This window comes from Pyxicephalus adspersus, chromosome 1 (genome assembly GCF_032062135.1).
Source record: "Pyxicephalus adspersus chromosome 1, UCB_Pads_2.0, whole genome shotgun sequence".
NCBI classification, from domain to species: domain Eukaryota; kingdom Metazoa; phylum Chordata; class Amphibia; order Anura; family Pyxicephalidae; genus Pyxicephalus; species Pyxicephalus adspersus.
Window position 1 is genome coordinate 112,768,239 of NC_092858.1, and position 13,951 is coordinate 112,782,189.

At 40.6% G+C, this 13,951-nt stretch overlaps 1 protein-coding gene across 1 annotated transcript; it reads left to right on the forward strand.

Annotated features, from left to right (window-relative positions):
* Positions 1 to 2,955: 2,955 nt before the first annotated feature.
* On the forward strand, positions 2,956 to 10,558 carry TOMM6 (translocase of outer mitochondrial membrane 6). Its single transcript, XM_072424023.1, has 3 exons — positions 2,956 to 3,114; positions 3,210 to 3,323; positions 10,316 to 10,558. Exons 1-2 carry the CDS (start codon positions 3,005 to 3,007, stop codon positions 3,304 to 3,306), a joined length of 207 nt encoding a protein of 68 aa, XP_072280124.1. The 5' UTR covers positions 2,956 to 3,004; the 3' UTR covers positions 3,307 to 3,323; positions 10,316 to 10,558.
* Positions 10,559 to 13,951: the final 3,393 nt, after the last annotated feature.

A 13,951-nucleotide genomic window follows, 5' to 3' on the forward strand; every position in this document is an offset into this window, starting at 1 on the left:
TGTACTCTGACCAGTGGGTTGCGAATTTTTAGACTGAGTTATTACACCTTCAACAATTTTATTCTGAGCCCCTTTTTTTTAGGGTCACTGGTGCTGAGGTGCCCGATGCTTCCTTTGTTGGTGGTGCCAGTGCCTCTGGTGCCTGTGCCTCTGCCCTAGCTTCTTGCTGCATGGTAAATATATCTTCTTCAGATTATGAAAAATCCTTTGACTCTAGGTGTGGATATAGAGGTATGTATGGAGGAGGTGGGGGTAGTGCAGATGCAGGGGGAGTCCCTGAATCTTTGTGGGCAACCTTAGATCCTGAATTATAATCTTTCCAATAGAATTTAGGTGTATACCATACTTCCCCACAAGCCCGCATGTAAAGTTTTTCCCATTCTGCCACTTTGGAATCTAGCTTGTATCCCCACCCTGATTCATTCTCCAAACACATTCCTAATATACAGCTAATATGAAATCCAAAAAATGAACCGTCATTTCGAAAAGGCTCGGGACACTGAAGATTAATGGTACTTTGGTTCATATGAAGTGTAAAAGGATCAGTGTAATAATCTGCTGCTCACCTGCTGACAAAATCAACACGTGTTTCTCCTAGAATATTATAAGGAGAATCAAGGGAGGGTTTATGTTTTTTACCACAGAATTTAATAGCCTTCGGAAAATATTTCTTATGGAGATCCTTCCCCTTACCTTGTGAATTACCCATGTTTACACAATAATAAATGGAAATTTCCTAAGCAAAGCAAAACATATAAAAGCAGACAGACAAATTATCTTACCCTATGGTCAGACAGAGACTAGGGGAGGGTAGGGTAGAAAAATTATTTCCACTTACCCGAGACCCCAAATTCTGTTAGTACCAAATTCTCTTGCCAGGTCCCAGACCAGTCTCTCTAAGGTGTTGGGCTCTGTCTACAGCGCTGGGAGAGTAAAACCACAACACACAGGTGATGGTTTAAAAGCTCTCAAAGTTTATTCAGAAAAAGACAAGTTTATATACACAAAGGAATACGTGTAAGATGAATGGTATGATGTTTTGAACCAACCAGAACAAACCACATCTCGCGTGTAGCCTTTGGACATAACATATAGTAGATATGATACAACACCATAAAATAGAAACAACCAAGGATCATGGTCTGCAAAATGATTAGAATGTTCCAAAGATAAGGAAGTGGTTAGGCAAACAAGAAGATATGACTGTGAGCAACTTAAAGGTTTAACTCTTTCAATACTTTCACCAACTGAAAGCTGTAACCCGAGCCACACCCAGGGTAGCTAAAAAAGTAAAAATTAAAGACTTGCCTGGTCCCATTGGTGTCCTCCAGTGTCCTGCCATCCTCAGGCCGCGTCCTTTTTCTTCAATCTGTCCCCATGCGAGTGCGTTGACGTTCCCCGGGTGTTCCAGATGATGTCGGTGCTTGCGTCAGTTGGATTCAATACAAAATACCTGTATTGAATCCAATAGAAAGTAATCATTATATATATATATATTTATATATATATATATATATATATATATTTATATTTATTCAAAAGTTTAATAATAAATATATCACATTTATCAAATATTGAACATTTTTTGGTAAATTATGCCTAAGAATTACAGGCCTACAATGAAAAAAAAAATTTCATGAAGGACAATGTACTGCTTTTAGGCATAAAAATCCAGACAGAAATGAACCGCCCAGGTTAAAACTGTGCCTACTTAACATTTTTGGTGTCATATTTAGTTCTGTTTCATAAATGCTTGCATTTTTTGGCTTGACTTGTTTGGTACCCATTTACACTCAAAACATTATCATGTTTTACAATGAGAGTTATATTGTATTTGTACTAAGATTAAAAGGCACATATTTTTCTCTGAAAACAAACGTTTGATAAACTGATGTGCAAATATGCAACATAAAAAATATTATCATTATATTAGAAGTATTCTTTTCTTTTAGAAAATAAATCTTTTTTTGTTTTGTTTTTTAGGGGGGGGGGGGGTTTAAGAAGTGTTGCTTTCTGTTTCATTTGAACATTCACCTAAACAGAGGCTAATGTTTGGCTTCTGCCAACATAATAACATAGTGCTTTGCAAGGTCCATGTTACAATATATTTGCCTACCATAGTCCTACATGAATAACAAAGTCTCAAACTGCCAAATAATCTAACCGCATGGAAAACTGGAGTGCCCAGACGAAACCCATACATACAATGGGAGAACATACAAACGCCATGCAGATAGTGTCCTAATCAGGGTTCAAACCCAGGATCCAGCGCTACAAAGGGAAGAGTGCTAGACAACTGAGCCACCATACTAAGGTGCTGGACATGCGGCAATGACATGATCGTTACAAGAGCTCAGCAGGCCACTGTACTGATTGTTGATAGGATTTTAAAAGATTGCTCATATTAAATCACTGGCCTCATACATGTGTGTTGTTCTGTACATTGTATGAGAGCAAATGACAGATAATAATTAGAACAAAATTGTTATGTTGTAGCCAAGAATCATTGTGAATCTTCATTCAACATAATTTTTAATGAATGATTGTCTAAATGTTTGTTTTGAAGTACAATTATCAAGGTGTACACAGCTTTAGCTTCACTGTATCCTAAAGAAAATGGTTAACATCTCTGCCTTTTACACCATGTAGCAGCTGGTCCTAAAGCTTTGCATTAACTGAATGAAAGGTTTTATGTGTCTATGGATAAATAAATCATTTCTCAATATAAAACCGGCAGCCTACGTGCGTGTTGTAAAAGGAGGAAAGATTTACTGAAAAGGACATCATAGAATAATTTACAGCTCACAATTCCTGCCGTAGGACACTTTTTGCAATATACCGTCCAACCAAACAATCCCTCACTCCTATAATCTATGCGCGCAAGTGCTGAACACTCACACATGGGGAGTGTGGAAAGGAGGAGACTGGTGTGAATCGTCAAGTGGTAGCTGCTGCAAAGACGGAAGTGCTGTGTGAGGTCACCTGGAAGTTTTTGACGGGCGTCATGGCGGCTGGCAATGTGGAGAGAGGAGTGGGGGGTAATTCTGGTGTTGGAGCTCCAGGATTATTTCGCGGAATGTATCGCTTTATTACCGACAAAAACGACTTTCGCAGGTATGGTGTGTGTGTGTGTGTCTCTGGCTGTCTGTGTCTCAGGACAGAGCCCTCATTGGACGCTGAAATTAATGCTGCTATTCATTTCTTTGCAGGAATCTCCTTGTAAACCTCGGGCTGTTTGCTGCTGGTGTTTGGATGGCTCGAAACATGGCTGACATTGACTTAATGGCTCCACAACCAGGCGTATAATGGAGGAGGGATTGAAGGTAATACTGCGTGCACCATGCGGGGCAAACTAACTAGCAGCAGCAATCCCTCAGAACTATGATAGTGGCCATCACTGTGAAGGGAATTGTTTAATATACACCTGTTTAGAAAGACTTTTCTAGATGACCAATGTAATAGAGAGTTTGTTCTTTTTTGTTTTAATTAAAGAGCAGAGTCTATTTCATTCACATATGCAATGGAATTCATTACTTTAGCTTTTCCACATGCTACAATAATATTATTTAATTTATTATTATTATATAATTTGATTATATAATTTTATCAGGGCTTCTCTTTGGAGTGGAAAAAAGCAGTTCTAGTTTTTCCTTTAACCCCTAGCGTTCTAATTCTGTTAGTTTTTTGATGCAGAAAGTGATCCTATTTTTTTTTTTGCATACCCTGTTTCCCTGATTATAAGGCACTGTCTTATATTTTTTGAAATGCCAAAATATGCCCTAGGTCTTATATTCAGGGGATGTCTTATTTTTCCATGAAGAAGACTACAGTACACGTACCAGAACGGTGGAGGCATCATGGACAGTACTCATCAGGCACACATCTTTCTTGTCACGCCATCTCAGGGCCATCATCTTTCCTTTCTGCCAGACAACAATTTCTCCTGTCTTCAGCTTCCCTTTTGCAAACAGTGATGGCAGGTTTCGCTGGTTAGCCCTAACGGTTCCATACGCCTCTGTTCTGTGTTGCAGAAGGAACTCATAAAGTTCAGGAGAGGTGTAGAAATTGTCAGTAATGACTCAATAGCCCTGACCTAGCAATGGCTCAATGATAGCACTGAAGGGATAGCACTGAAGATGTTGCCAATCCATAATGGCTGTATCTGGGGTTGAACTGTGTCCCTTTTCCAGTGTATAGCACCGTATTCCAGATGTAGCCAGATGATGATTCGCACAGCATATAGGTCTTCACGCCAAATCGTGCCCTCTTTGACGCAATGTACTGCACCCAGCTGAGCCTCCTCTTGTAAGCCATTAGACTTTCGTCAATGCTGACATCTCTTTCTGGCACATAAGTTTGCTGGAAATTTTGTAGAATCATCTGAGACACTTCCCAAATTTTCTTGAGCTTTGGTGCAGGATGGGTAGTCTCATTAAATTCTTCATTGTTTGCAAAGTGCAGGTACTTCATGATGAGGGAAAAGCGGTATTCTGGCATGACTGTGCCAAAGAATGGAGTGGCAATCATTTTGTTCTTGGACCACCACCACTTCTGCACGGGTTTGCCCACAACTCCCTGCAGGATCACCAAGCCCAAAAATAGCCAAATGTCATCCTTGGTCACAGGTTCCCACTTTCTGCTTCTTGCAAACCTCAGGTGTGGAGCACCTTGTTGTTGTCCAGCGTACCTGCATAAAACAAAGAAAAAAAAAGTATTTTAGGATATAATCTTTTATAGTGTGAAGGTGGCAAGTAATATGTTAGCAAACACAGAGCAGCATATATGTTTGCATAAAAAAAAAAAAATTAGCAAAAAATTTCAAAAATTTAGCACAGAGCAGCACACATGTTGGCAAAAAAATTAGCACAAAATTTCAAAAAGTTAGCACAGAGCAGCACACATGTTGGAAAAAGAAATTAGCAAAAAATTTCAAAAAGTTAGCACAAAGCAGCACACATGTTGGCAAAAAAAAAAAATTAGCAAAAAATTTCAAAAAGTTAGCAAACACAGAGCAGCATATATGTTTGCAAAAAAAAAAAAAAAAATTAGCAACAAATTTAAAAAGTTAGCACAGAGCAGCACACATGTTGGCAAAAAAAAATTTCAAAAAGTTACCAAACACAGAAGCGGCTTACCTGTTTTGTCTCCGCAACAATTTTTTCGATAACTTCATCAGTCAAAAACAACTTCAAGTATGCCAGGGGTTCGTCGCATTCTGCCTCAATTTTCATCCCAGGTGCGCCGGTAAATGGAAATCTTGGCGGTGCTGCCTGGTCAAAGTCAATAGGACACCATGTGCGCACATGTTCAGAATCGTCGCTCAGTTCACTTTCGCTGTCCGATGACAAATTTCCTGGTGAATCACTATCGCTCGATTCCACAAGGGAATCCAAATCGCTATCGCTGCTTTCAAATTCCTCCAAAACAGCGCTTGTGCCGGCGAGATGTCGTTATGTAAAGTAAAAATTCCGAGTTTAGGTACGCTTTAACACTGGAAATTTGCAGTGGGACTCATCTAGGGTACCATTGAAGGAAACTTTTCTTTATCTTATCCTTCTCTCTCCTGGCCATCTGGGCTCCCTTTATCTCTCTGACACTTCGTATTGTAGTGGGCTCTTGGTGTCCTCACAGTAGAAGACTGCTAGTCATGCAGCTTCAGAGAGCGAAAAAGTATTAACCATACCCTTCATGAAAACAGATCTTTTAACCTTTGTTGCCATTACAGAGTTTGTTTTGACATATCTGAAGCAGTGGTTACCTACCTTTTCAGACTGGTGGACCACTAAATTTACTTGCTTCTGACCGTGCATGTGCGGGGAGCCAGGTGTCACTCAAAGAGAAAGAAACTTCCCCTTTAGTGACTTCATGATGACTTCAACCCGCCCACTTCCCTGAGCCTGGGATCTGTACGAGGAACATAATCCGTGGCTCTGGCTGGTGTGTGCCCACAGCAGGGTCCTTCTGACCCCGCTTGGGGGTGCACCAGCCAGAGCCGTGGGCCTCTGCCGGTTGGCAACCTCTGGTCTGGAGTTTAGCTTTAAAAATGTATACTCTGTGGTCACTGGCCTTTTAAGCATTGCCTCTTATATGGTGACCAATAAATAATGTACACCTGGGTTTTCCTAGTAAGGCTACATAAACACGTTCAATGGTTCTCGTCCAGTAATCGGTTCAGGGCTGATATTGGACGAGAATCTTCAGTTTGTACAGTGCTCGTCATCCATTGTCAGAATGGCAGATCCACGGAAGACGAATTACCGTAATGCAAGTGAAGGGGAAAGAGCGCAGAGGTGTGCCGTTCCATTGTTCTCCTCTCTTCAAAGAGCAGAATGGTGCTGTATGTACAACACTCGTTCATGCATTGTGCAGTCATTTGTCGTTGGAAAAGATTGTGAAAGGTCCTTTCCAATGACAATTTTTGCACCCTTGTACTTAGCCTTAGAATAAAGCCATCTGAATTCCAGCTTCTATAGTTACTTATCCTTTACTCCCTGCCGCTGAGTTTACCCAGGGAAGTAAAGTGACTTTTGTAGTATGCCTGACTCTTCTCTTTCTAGCTAAGGCTTGTGTAGGCTTCAACTTTTGAATAGATTTTACATTACTTTCTACTTCTTCCACACAAATGGATTAGAAGGGAACAAGGAAAGATAAGTGTTACCAGCTGTAGAGACTGACATTGAAGGGAACCTGTTTTTCATTTTTTATCCTGTCACGATCACCTAGAGTGGCACTGACCTGTAATAGGCATACAGAATGGAGGTGTAAACTTTAACCATTATATGGTTATTCAGGTCAGTGATTTACTAGGCAGTAATTTGGGATTGGGATGACCACTTTTAGGCTTGGACTTTTAAAAACCAAGTTAACATTGGCAGTTTCACATTGAAAACACAAGACATTTTCTTGCTATGCCTACAAGTATTATTCCTCTTCTAAATAGCAAATCATTCGGGTTATATTTTGTGTGATGTTCATTTTTTTATATTTCATTTTGCTGGGCTATGCACCATGCTATATATTATATACTACATATGGTTACGATCACTACACTGCCTTGTATGTTATGCATTACATACGTCTAGTGAATTTCTACAACAGAACGTTTTTTTACCCCTGAGATTTTTTTTATTTTATTTTTTTTTGGAACCCATCATTTTCTCATTTAACAAACCCCATACTTTGCTAGACACTGTATCAAGAGTGTTGGCAACTGTAGTACCTAAATGGCTTTCCAGTGTTCTCCCCAGAAATTTTTTTCAGTCAGGTGGCAAAAAAGTGAGCGGGGCAAGACACAGCAAATGTAGTGCTCCTAGTTTTTGCCATAAGTATCCAGTAACCTCCTTTTGTGTCAGTGTTCTACCTACCGCCTATACTTTGTTCCAACTTTCTAATGCCTGCCTTGTTAGATTGTCCAATTTTTAATTTCTTTGTATTATGTCCAAACTGTTCAGTGCTGTGTATTTTGATCCAACTTCCTAGTGTTCCATGTTTTAATAGTGTAATCCCTTGTAGTAGTGTGATTTGGTTTAGTTCATATTAGCAGTACAAAAACATTTACCGCAAATACTGGGATTGAGCACATTTTTTTTAAATTAAGAAAGCCCTTGATACGTTCCTGATGTCAGGCATGCGCAGAAGGAGCAACCCACAGCCACCTGGGATATGTGACACAAATATGCCAGGAGGCTGTGGATTTACCCTGCAGTCTTTACCACCATGGCAGTAAAGACAGAAAGGGAGGAGTCCTCCCCCAAAAATGGAAAAGAAAAACATATTTTTCTATTATATAAAAGGGGATAGTCACTCTTTATATAATGTTAAAATGTGGTGATGCTTTAAGGCTGGGTCTACACGGACAATTTTAAAAAAGCATGTAAACATTTTCTTCCATGTCTGTATGCATTTTTATGCACTTTAACACGCTTGCCTTTAAAATGATAAAAATAATTTTATAATCATATAAAGCGAATGAGTACAGGGCTACATAAAACCCTTTACTCATTTCCTGAAAGGGTTAAAAATGTGTAAAAATTAAGACGAGCCTTTAATATTAAAGTAATTTGATTAAATGTGTGTTTTTTGCCTAACTGTGTTAAACTTTTTTTTTCTAGAGGTGAATGGGGGCAAGAGTTCCCTTTCAAGTCTAGTGCTGAATTGCTGAGAAAAAGGGAAACCCTGATGATGCTTGAGCCGTTTTCAGGGTTTCTCTTTTCTCGGCCAATCACAGAGCAGAGCAATCGGCATAGTTCAGCTTTTTTGATTTCTCCCGGAGCTGTGGTTTCACAAAACACACACGTTTAATAAATGACTTTACCAATAAAGTCTCGTCTTATTTTTTACACACATTTTTAACTCTTGACTGAGTGAGTAAATGGTTTTGTTGTACCCCTGTACTCATTTTCCAGGGTGGGGTGGCAGAGATCTGTGAGTCACCTTATAAATGGGGGCTTCCAGATTCCAAAGTCCTGCTTAATACACTTTTAAAAGCCTCCATTGTTTCCAATTGAAGCTTTCATAAAAAGCTATAAAAGGCTTGTCAAAACCTACATTGAACTCAATGGGAGCTTTCATTGACGTTTTTAAGTGTTTATAAATGTGGGAAATCAATGGGGGCGTTAGTATATTAGTATATGGATAAGGAGAGAAAAAGATGGCTTTTTATGGCAAACTAGATATTGTTAAACGTTTAACCCCCTAACCGCTAAGCCCGTAATTTCTCGCACTAAATATTTTTGCTCTTTTGGATAACCCCGTATTTTTTCGCCTACACTAAAATCCCCACTTACCTGGTCCCGCTGTGCTAATCCAGCGTCGGGTCCATGTTTTTTTATATTCATGATATCTACTAGAACCCTATTCGGACATATTTCTGTAAGTTACAGGTCTACAATTTAAAAAAAAAAAATTCATGAAAACCTGTGACGCTTTTGGAACAGAAATCTAGAAATCAGTGTAACGCTCAGGTGGTTAAAATAAATATTTATAAACAATGCATAAAAAACATAGTTGTACAGACAACCGGCAATATAGACAATCGGCAATATAGAAAGTATAAGTATTATATTGAACATATACTCCTTGTAGGTTTTTGAACATCAAAGTGTAAGTAGATTATATCAATGAGGATGATTTGTATATAGTTACTTTCTCAGGACTGCCAGTGTCCCCTCCCATCACTGGCCAAATTTAAAAAAAGTGATATTTTTTCACCTGAGTGTGCGTGTGTAATGACATCACCTGCAGTGTGCTAGCTGTGTGTGTGTGTGTGTATATAAAGTCTGACTATATATATATATATATATATATATATATATATATATATATATGTGTAAAAAAATAAATAACACTTGTTAAAATTTAACATTTGGGTTGCTTTTGCATAAGAAAATGCATCTACCTTGAACCTTAATTTCTCTAGAACAGAGGTACAGGGAAACAAAAATATAGGTGCAACACCCCCTAAAATTTAATTACAATGGCACATAAAAAACTCTGCCCATCAAAACGCCCTGCCCTGTTACACATGACTGTACCCTACCAGTACCTGAAGCCTAATTTCATTTTGATGTGCAGAGTTTTTTATGTTCTAATGATGCCATAGTAATTACATTTTAGGGGATGTTATCCACAGACTTTCCCTACACATGTTTAGTTTCCTACACCTCCCCATCCCAGAGAAATTAGGGTTCAAGTGTTAGAAATGGGTAGTAATGTGTAACGGGCAGTGCGTTTTGCCATGCTTTGTACACCCCACCATTCTAGGGAAATTGGGGTTCAAAGAAGAGAAGCAGATAGGGTAACATAGTTAGTATGACAGTTATAGATTTGTGACAGGTAGGTAACAATTATGGGACCCCACCCCAAATGCTCCTTGTTATGTAAGTGGCCCCGGAGGTCCCCTATGTGCATTTTCAATTAAGGAATTCTAGGCTCGCTTGCTTTTAAAACAGCAACCCCAATGTTGTATTTTCACAAGTTCGACGAGAATTAGTGGGTGGTGCTGCACCCCTTTTTTTTTTTTTTAAATAATTTTTACTTAACATAAAAGGGTTGTCTACCCTTTTATGAAAAGTGAACTTTCTGAGTTTAGGTACGATGTAAGCAATTGATCAGGTTGTCACCAATCTCCTCTCTCTAATCGCACTTTGTATTATGGTATGTATTAAAGATTATATAATGTATATAATTAGTTGACTTTTAATATTTGTCTAAATTTTGATGTAATTCACCATAACAAAGTATTATATGCAGGTAGTTTCATTAGATAATAGATAAATAGCAATTTTTATGTATTTTATTGCTTTTTTTTTTGTAGGTGTTAACCATGGAATTGCATGAAATTTGTTGTGTGAGGCTGAGGGAATCATGGCAATCATGAGATGGACAAGTTGTGCTACTAGCAAAAAAGTGGAACATCTGTGACCTTGGCATATGATTATATATATTTATATATATATAATGAATAAATACTTTGGACATTTTTTTAATGCAATATTCATTTTACAATCTAACCTGTAAAACCAGAAAGTGAATAAAAATAACTTATTCCACAATCAAAGTTTTTGACTTTCCTTTGGGATATGTTGTTGTAATCAGGCTGTTTTTTATTTATTTTATTTTTATTTCCCCCCCCAACCTTTCCCCTTACGGTGGCACTTTCTTTCTGTGTAAGATAATATCAAGCTTCTATATGAGTAAGATTTGCAATATCACCAGCAAAAAAGAATAAAGATTGTTGCACCCCTGCCATGCTTTGGGATTTTACACCTATGCACATTGTTGACTTTCTCAACATACTTGAACAAGAAATCATTAAATTCTTCAAACAGTACCTATGATATATAAACACAGCTCTAGAAAAACATGAGACTACTGCAATTTATTTTAAAATTTGCATCTCTCAGTATGACAACCATTCTATGCCATTATCTGTTAAATTCCATAGAGGTGATCAATTTAAATTTCATGAGGAAAAGTATAAAAGCTGCTGTAACCAAAACTTTTGCAACATGACCAGTTGGATGGGAAAACACTGCTAGAAGTACGGCAAAGGTAATTGGCAAATCAAAAATAACTATTGACCATGCCACAACAGGTGAAAAAAAAGGCACAATCCTGGCTTTACTGGCACAAGGATACAGTGAGCATCAGGTTGCTTCTATCTTTAAAATTTCAAAGAAGGGAGTGCACAAGAACAAAGTTCTCGCAACAGGCACTTGGTACAACAAAACTACAACCTGCCAGAGGGTGAAAATGAATCGGCCCTGGGGAATGACTTCCAACTCATTCGAATGTCATTCAAGAACCCTAGGCTGACAGTCAAAGTCACTTTCAGCAGTGGGAAATGGATACTGGTGAGAATTGCATGCCAAGAAAAATTTGAAATTTGGCTCCTACAGGTAGGGCAAAAGTCATGCACAGCCAGAAAAAAAGCCCTTCATCAGTGCGAAGCAAATAAGTCAGGCTGAGGTTTGCAAAAGACCACAGGAGTTAGACTGTTGATGAGAGTGGAGTAAGGTCATCTCTGATGAGTACAACTTTCAGCTTTGCCCAATACCTGGTCATTGTATGGTTGGAGACCCGGAAAAGCCTACAACCCATGGTGTCTTGCCCCAACTGTAAAATATGGAGAAGTCCACTGATGATCTGGGGGTGTTTCAGCAAGGCGGGTATCAGGCAGATGTGTCTTTGTGAAGCCACATACATAGTTTTCCTAGAAAGAACATTTGCTTCCTTTTGCTAAGACTATGATACCCAACTCGGAGGATTGGTATTCACTAGTGTTGTTGTTCGAATTCGGGTCAACCCGAATTTTGTTGACTTTAATGCTCTGAATTAGCCCCTCCCACAATGCCTAGGTACCACCCCCATAATGCCTAGGGCCCTCCAATAACAGCAGGGATGCTCTCCTCCATGTTTGTTGTGGCAGGCAGTCGATTGGCTGTCTGTCACTGCATGCCACAAAGGCAGCCTTAGCCTATATAAGGCCAGGGTGTACCTGCATTTACTAAGCCACACAAAAAAACTTGTACAATGTCTGGCCAAAGAGGAAGGGGCAGCTTTGGCAGGGGTGGCAAGCAAAGCAGTATGAGTTTGTTTTTAGCTGCAGACCCGAGAACAAGAAGCGCTGCTGTTGGTGGTGGGTGCCCATTATTACCACACCAGTAGAGTACATGATCCAGCCTGGGTCAAGTGATTGTACCCCTTCTTCATCCCAGACACAGGCCTCATCGGTGTCCCAAACAGTCCATGATACACCTATTCCTCCTAGTTCTTCATCATCGGCTGGAAAGTCTTGTGTACAGCAGTATGTAGAAGAGTCCCACCGAGGGGTTGGAGAGGCGGAGCTATAAGCATTCCTTTAAGGTGCTCAGTTGTTTCAGTCATCTGAAGAAGAGTCAGTTTACAGGCTTTCCCCCCATACTTTTTACCCGAACACTCTGAGCCAGACGAGCCAATTCAAACTGGCTCCAAAAGGCTGCTGCTTCCTTTCAGCACATACAGGGAAACTGTCTCTTCTGATGATGATGATGACGTCCTTGATCCAACACGGGGCGAACAAGATCATCACAGGCAGAAAGAAGAGGAGAAGGAGGTTGCACTTGGTTGAGGGAGTGCCCTCAAAGGGGGAGAGGGAGCAAGAGGGTAAAAGCTGCCCACACTGCAGTCTTCACGTACCAGTGAGGCAAGTCATAGTCGTCCATCGTCGGAAGCTGTCACCACAGCTATACCTCAACAACCGCGGACCACCACCACGAGCACCAGCTCCAGAGCACCTTTTGGTCCAGTTAGATGTTTGCCAGTGTGGGCATTTTTTAATGTCCATAGTGATGACAACACTATGGTCATCTGCAAACTGCTCAACACTTGAAACAAGGCAAAAACCGAAACGAACTTGGAACAAGTTGCATGAGCACACATTTAAAAAGCCACCACCCGGTAACCTGGCGGGAACACCTGGTCAAAGCACAGAGCTCTGTGCAACCACCTCTGCCCAAGAAGCAAGCTCAAACTGCTAGATCTTCCTCCGCTGCCTTTCCTCCTTCTGCCACCAAAGTTACCCGTGCTGCTGCCAGCTATTTGAGTGGGGCATGTAGCCGAGCATTACCTTTTTCAAGCTCCACAAGCGGTGAGCAGGAGCTCCAACGCAGATTGGCTGCTGTTTGTCGCATTGCTAGCAGTCAAGACCAGGCATCATTGCCATCCCCCACACCTTCTACACCATCGTCCATTTTTTATGTGGTTAGCATTAGCAGCATCCAACCTTCTATCCCCCAGATGCTGGAGCGCAGGGGGAAATATGGCCCAAATGACCCCAAAACAAAGCTAATCAATGCGGCAATTGCACAGCTGATTGCATTAGAGCTCCTCCCTTAACAGCTGGTGGATTCCAATGCGTTCTGTTACGCATTCCTCTGCGCGAATCCACAGTACATTATGCCCAGGCGACAGTATTTTGCAGAAAAATGCTTGCTTTGCAAGACACGTGCAGAGCAATGTGTCCATGGCCCTGCAGCAGTTTCTGGTAAGGTGCACCTGACAACCAACAGTTGTTCGAGCATGGAGTGGGAAGATATATTTCCCATACTGCTCACTGGGTAACTTTGGTGGCAGCAGGGGAAGATGCAGCTGCAGCAATGCCTGCATATCTACCTCCACCCAGAGCACATGCAATGTCCTCCTCAACCTCCACTTCCACCTCTTCCTTTGACTCCTGTGCCTCAACCTCTTCCTCCAGGGACACTTTGTCTGGAGACCCAGCACCTCCCATTCGGCAGCATCTGTTCACCGCCACCAACAACTTGCACTTTGCTATTTCGGTGCACAGGTTGCGAAGCCTGGGTTCCCTCAGCCACACGGGCGCAGCTTTTCTAAGTGCCCTGTGGGAGCAGGAGAACATATGGCTAACTCCCAGCAGACTCTAGCCAGGCAGGGTTGTGTGTGACAATGG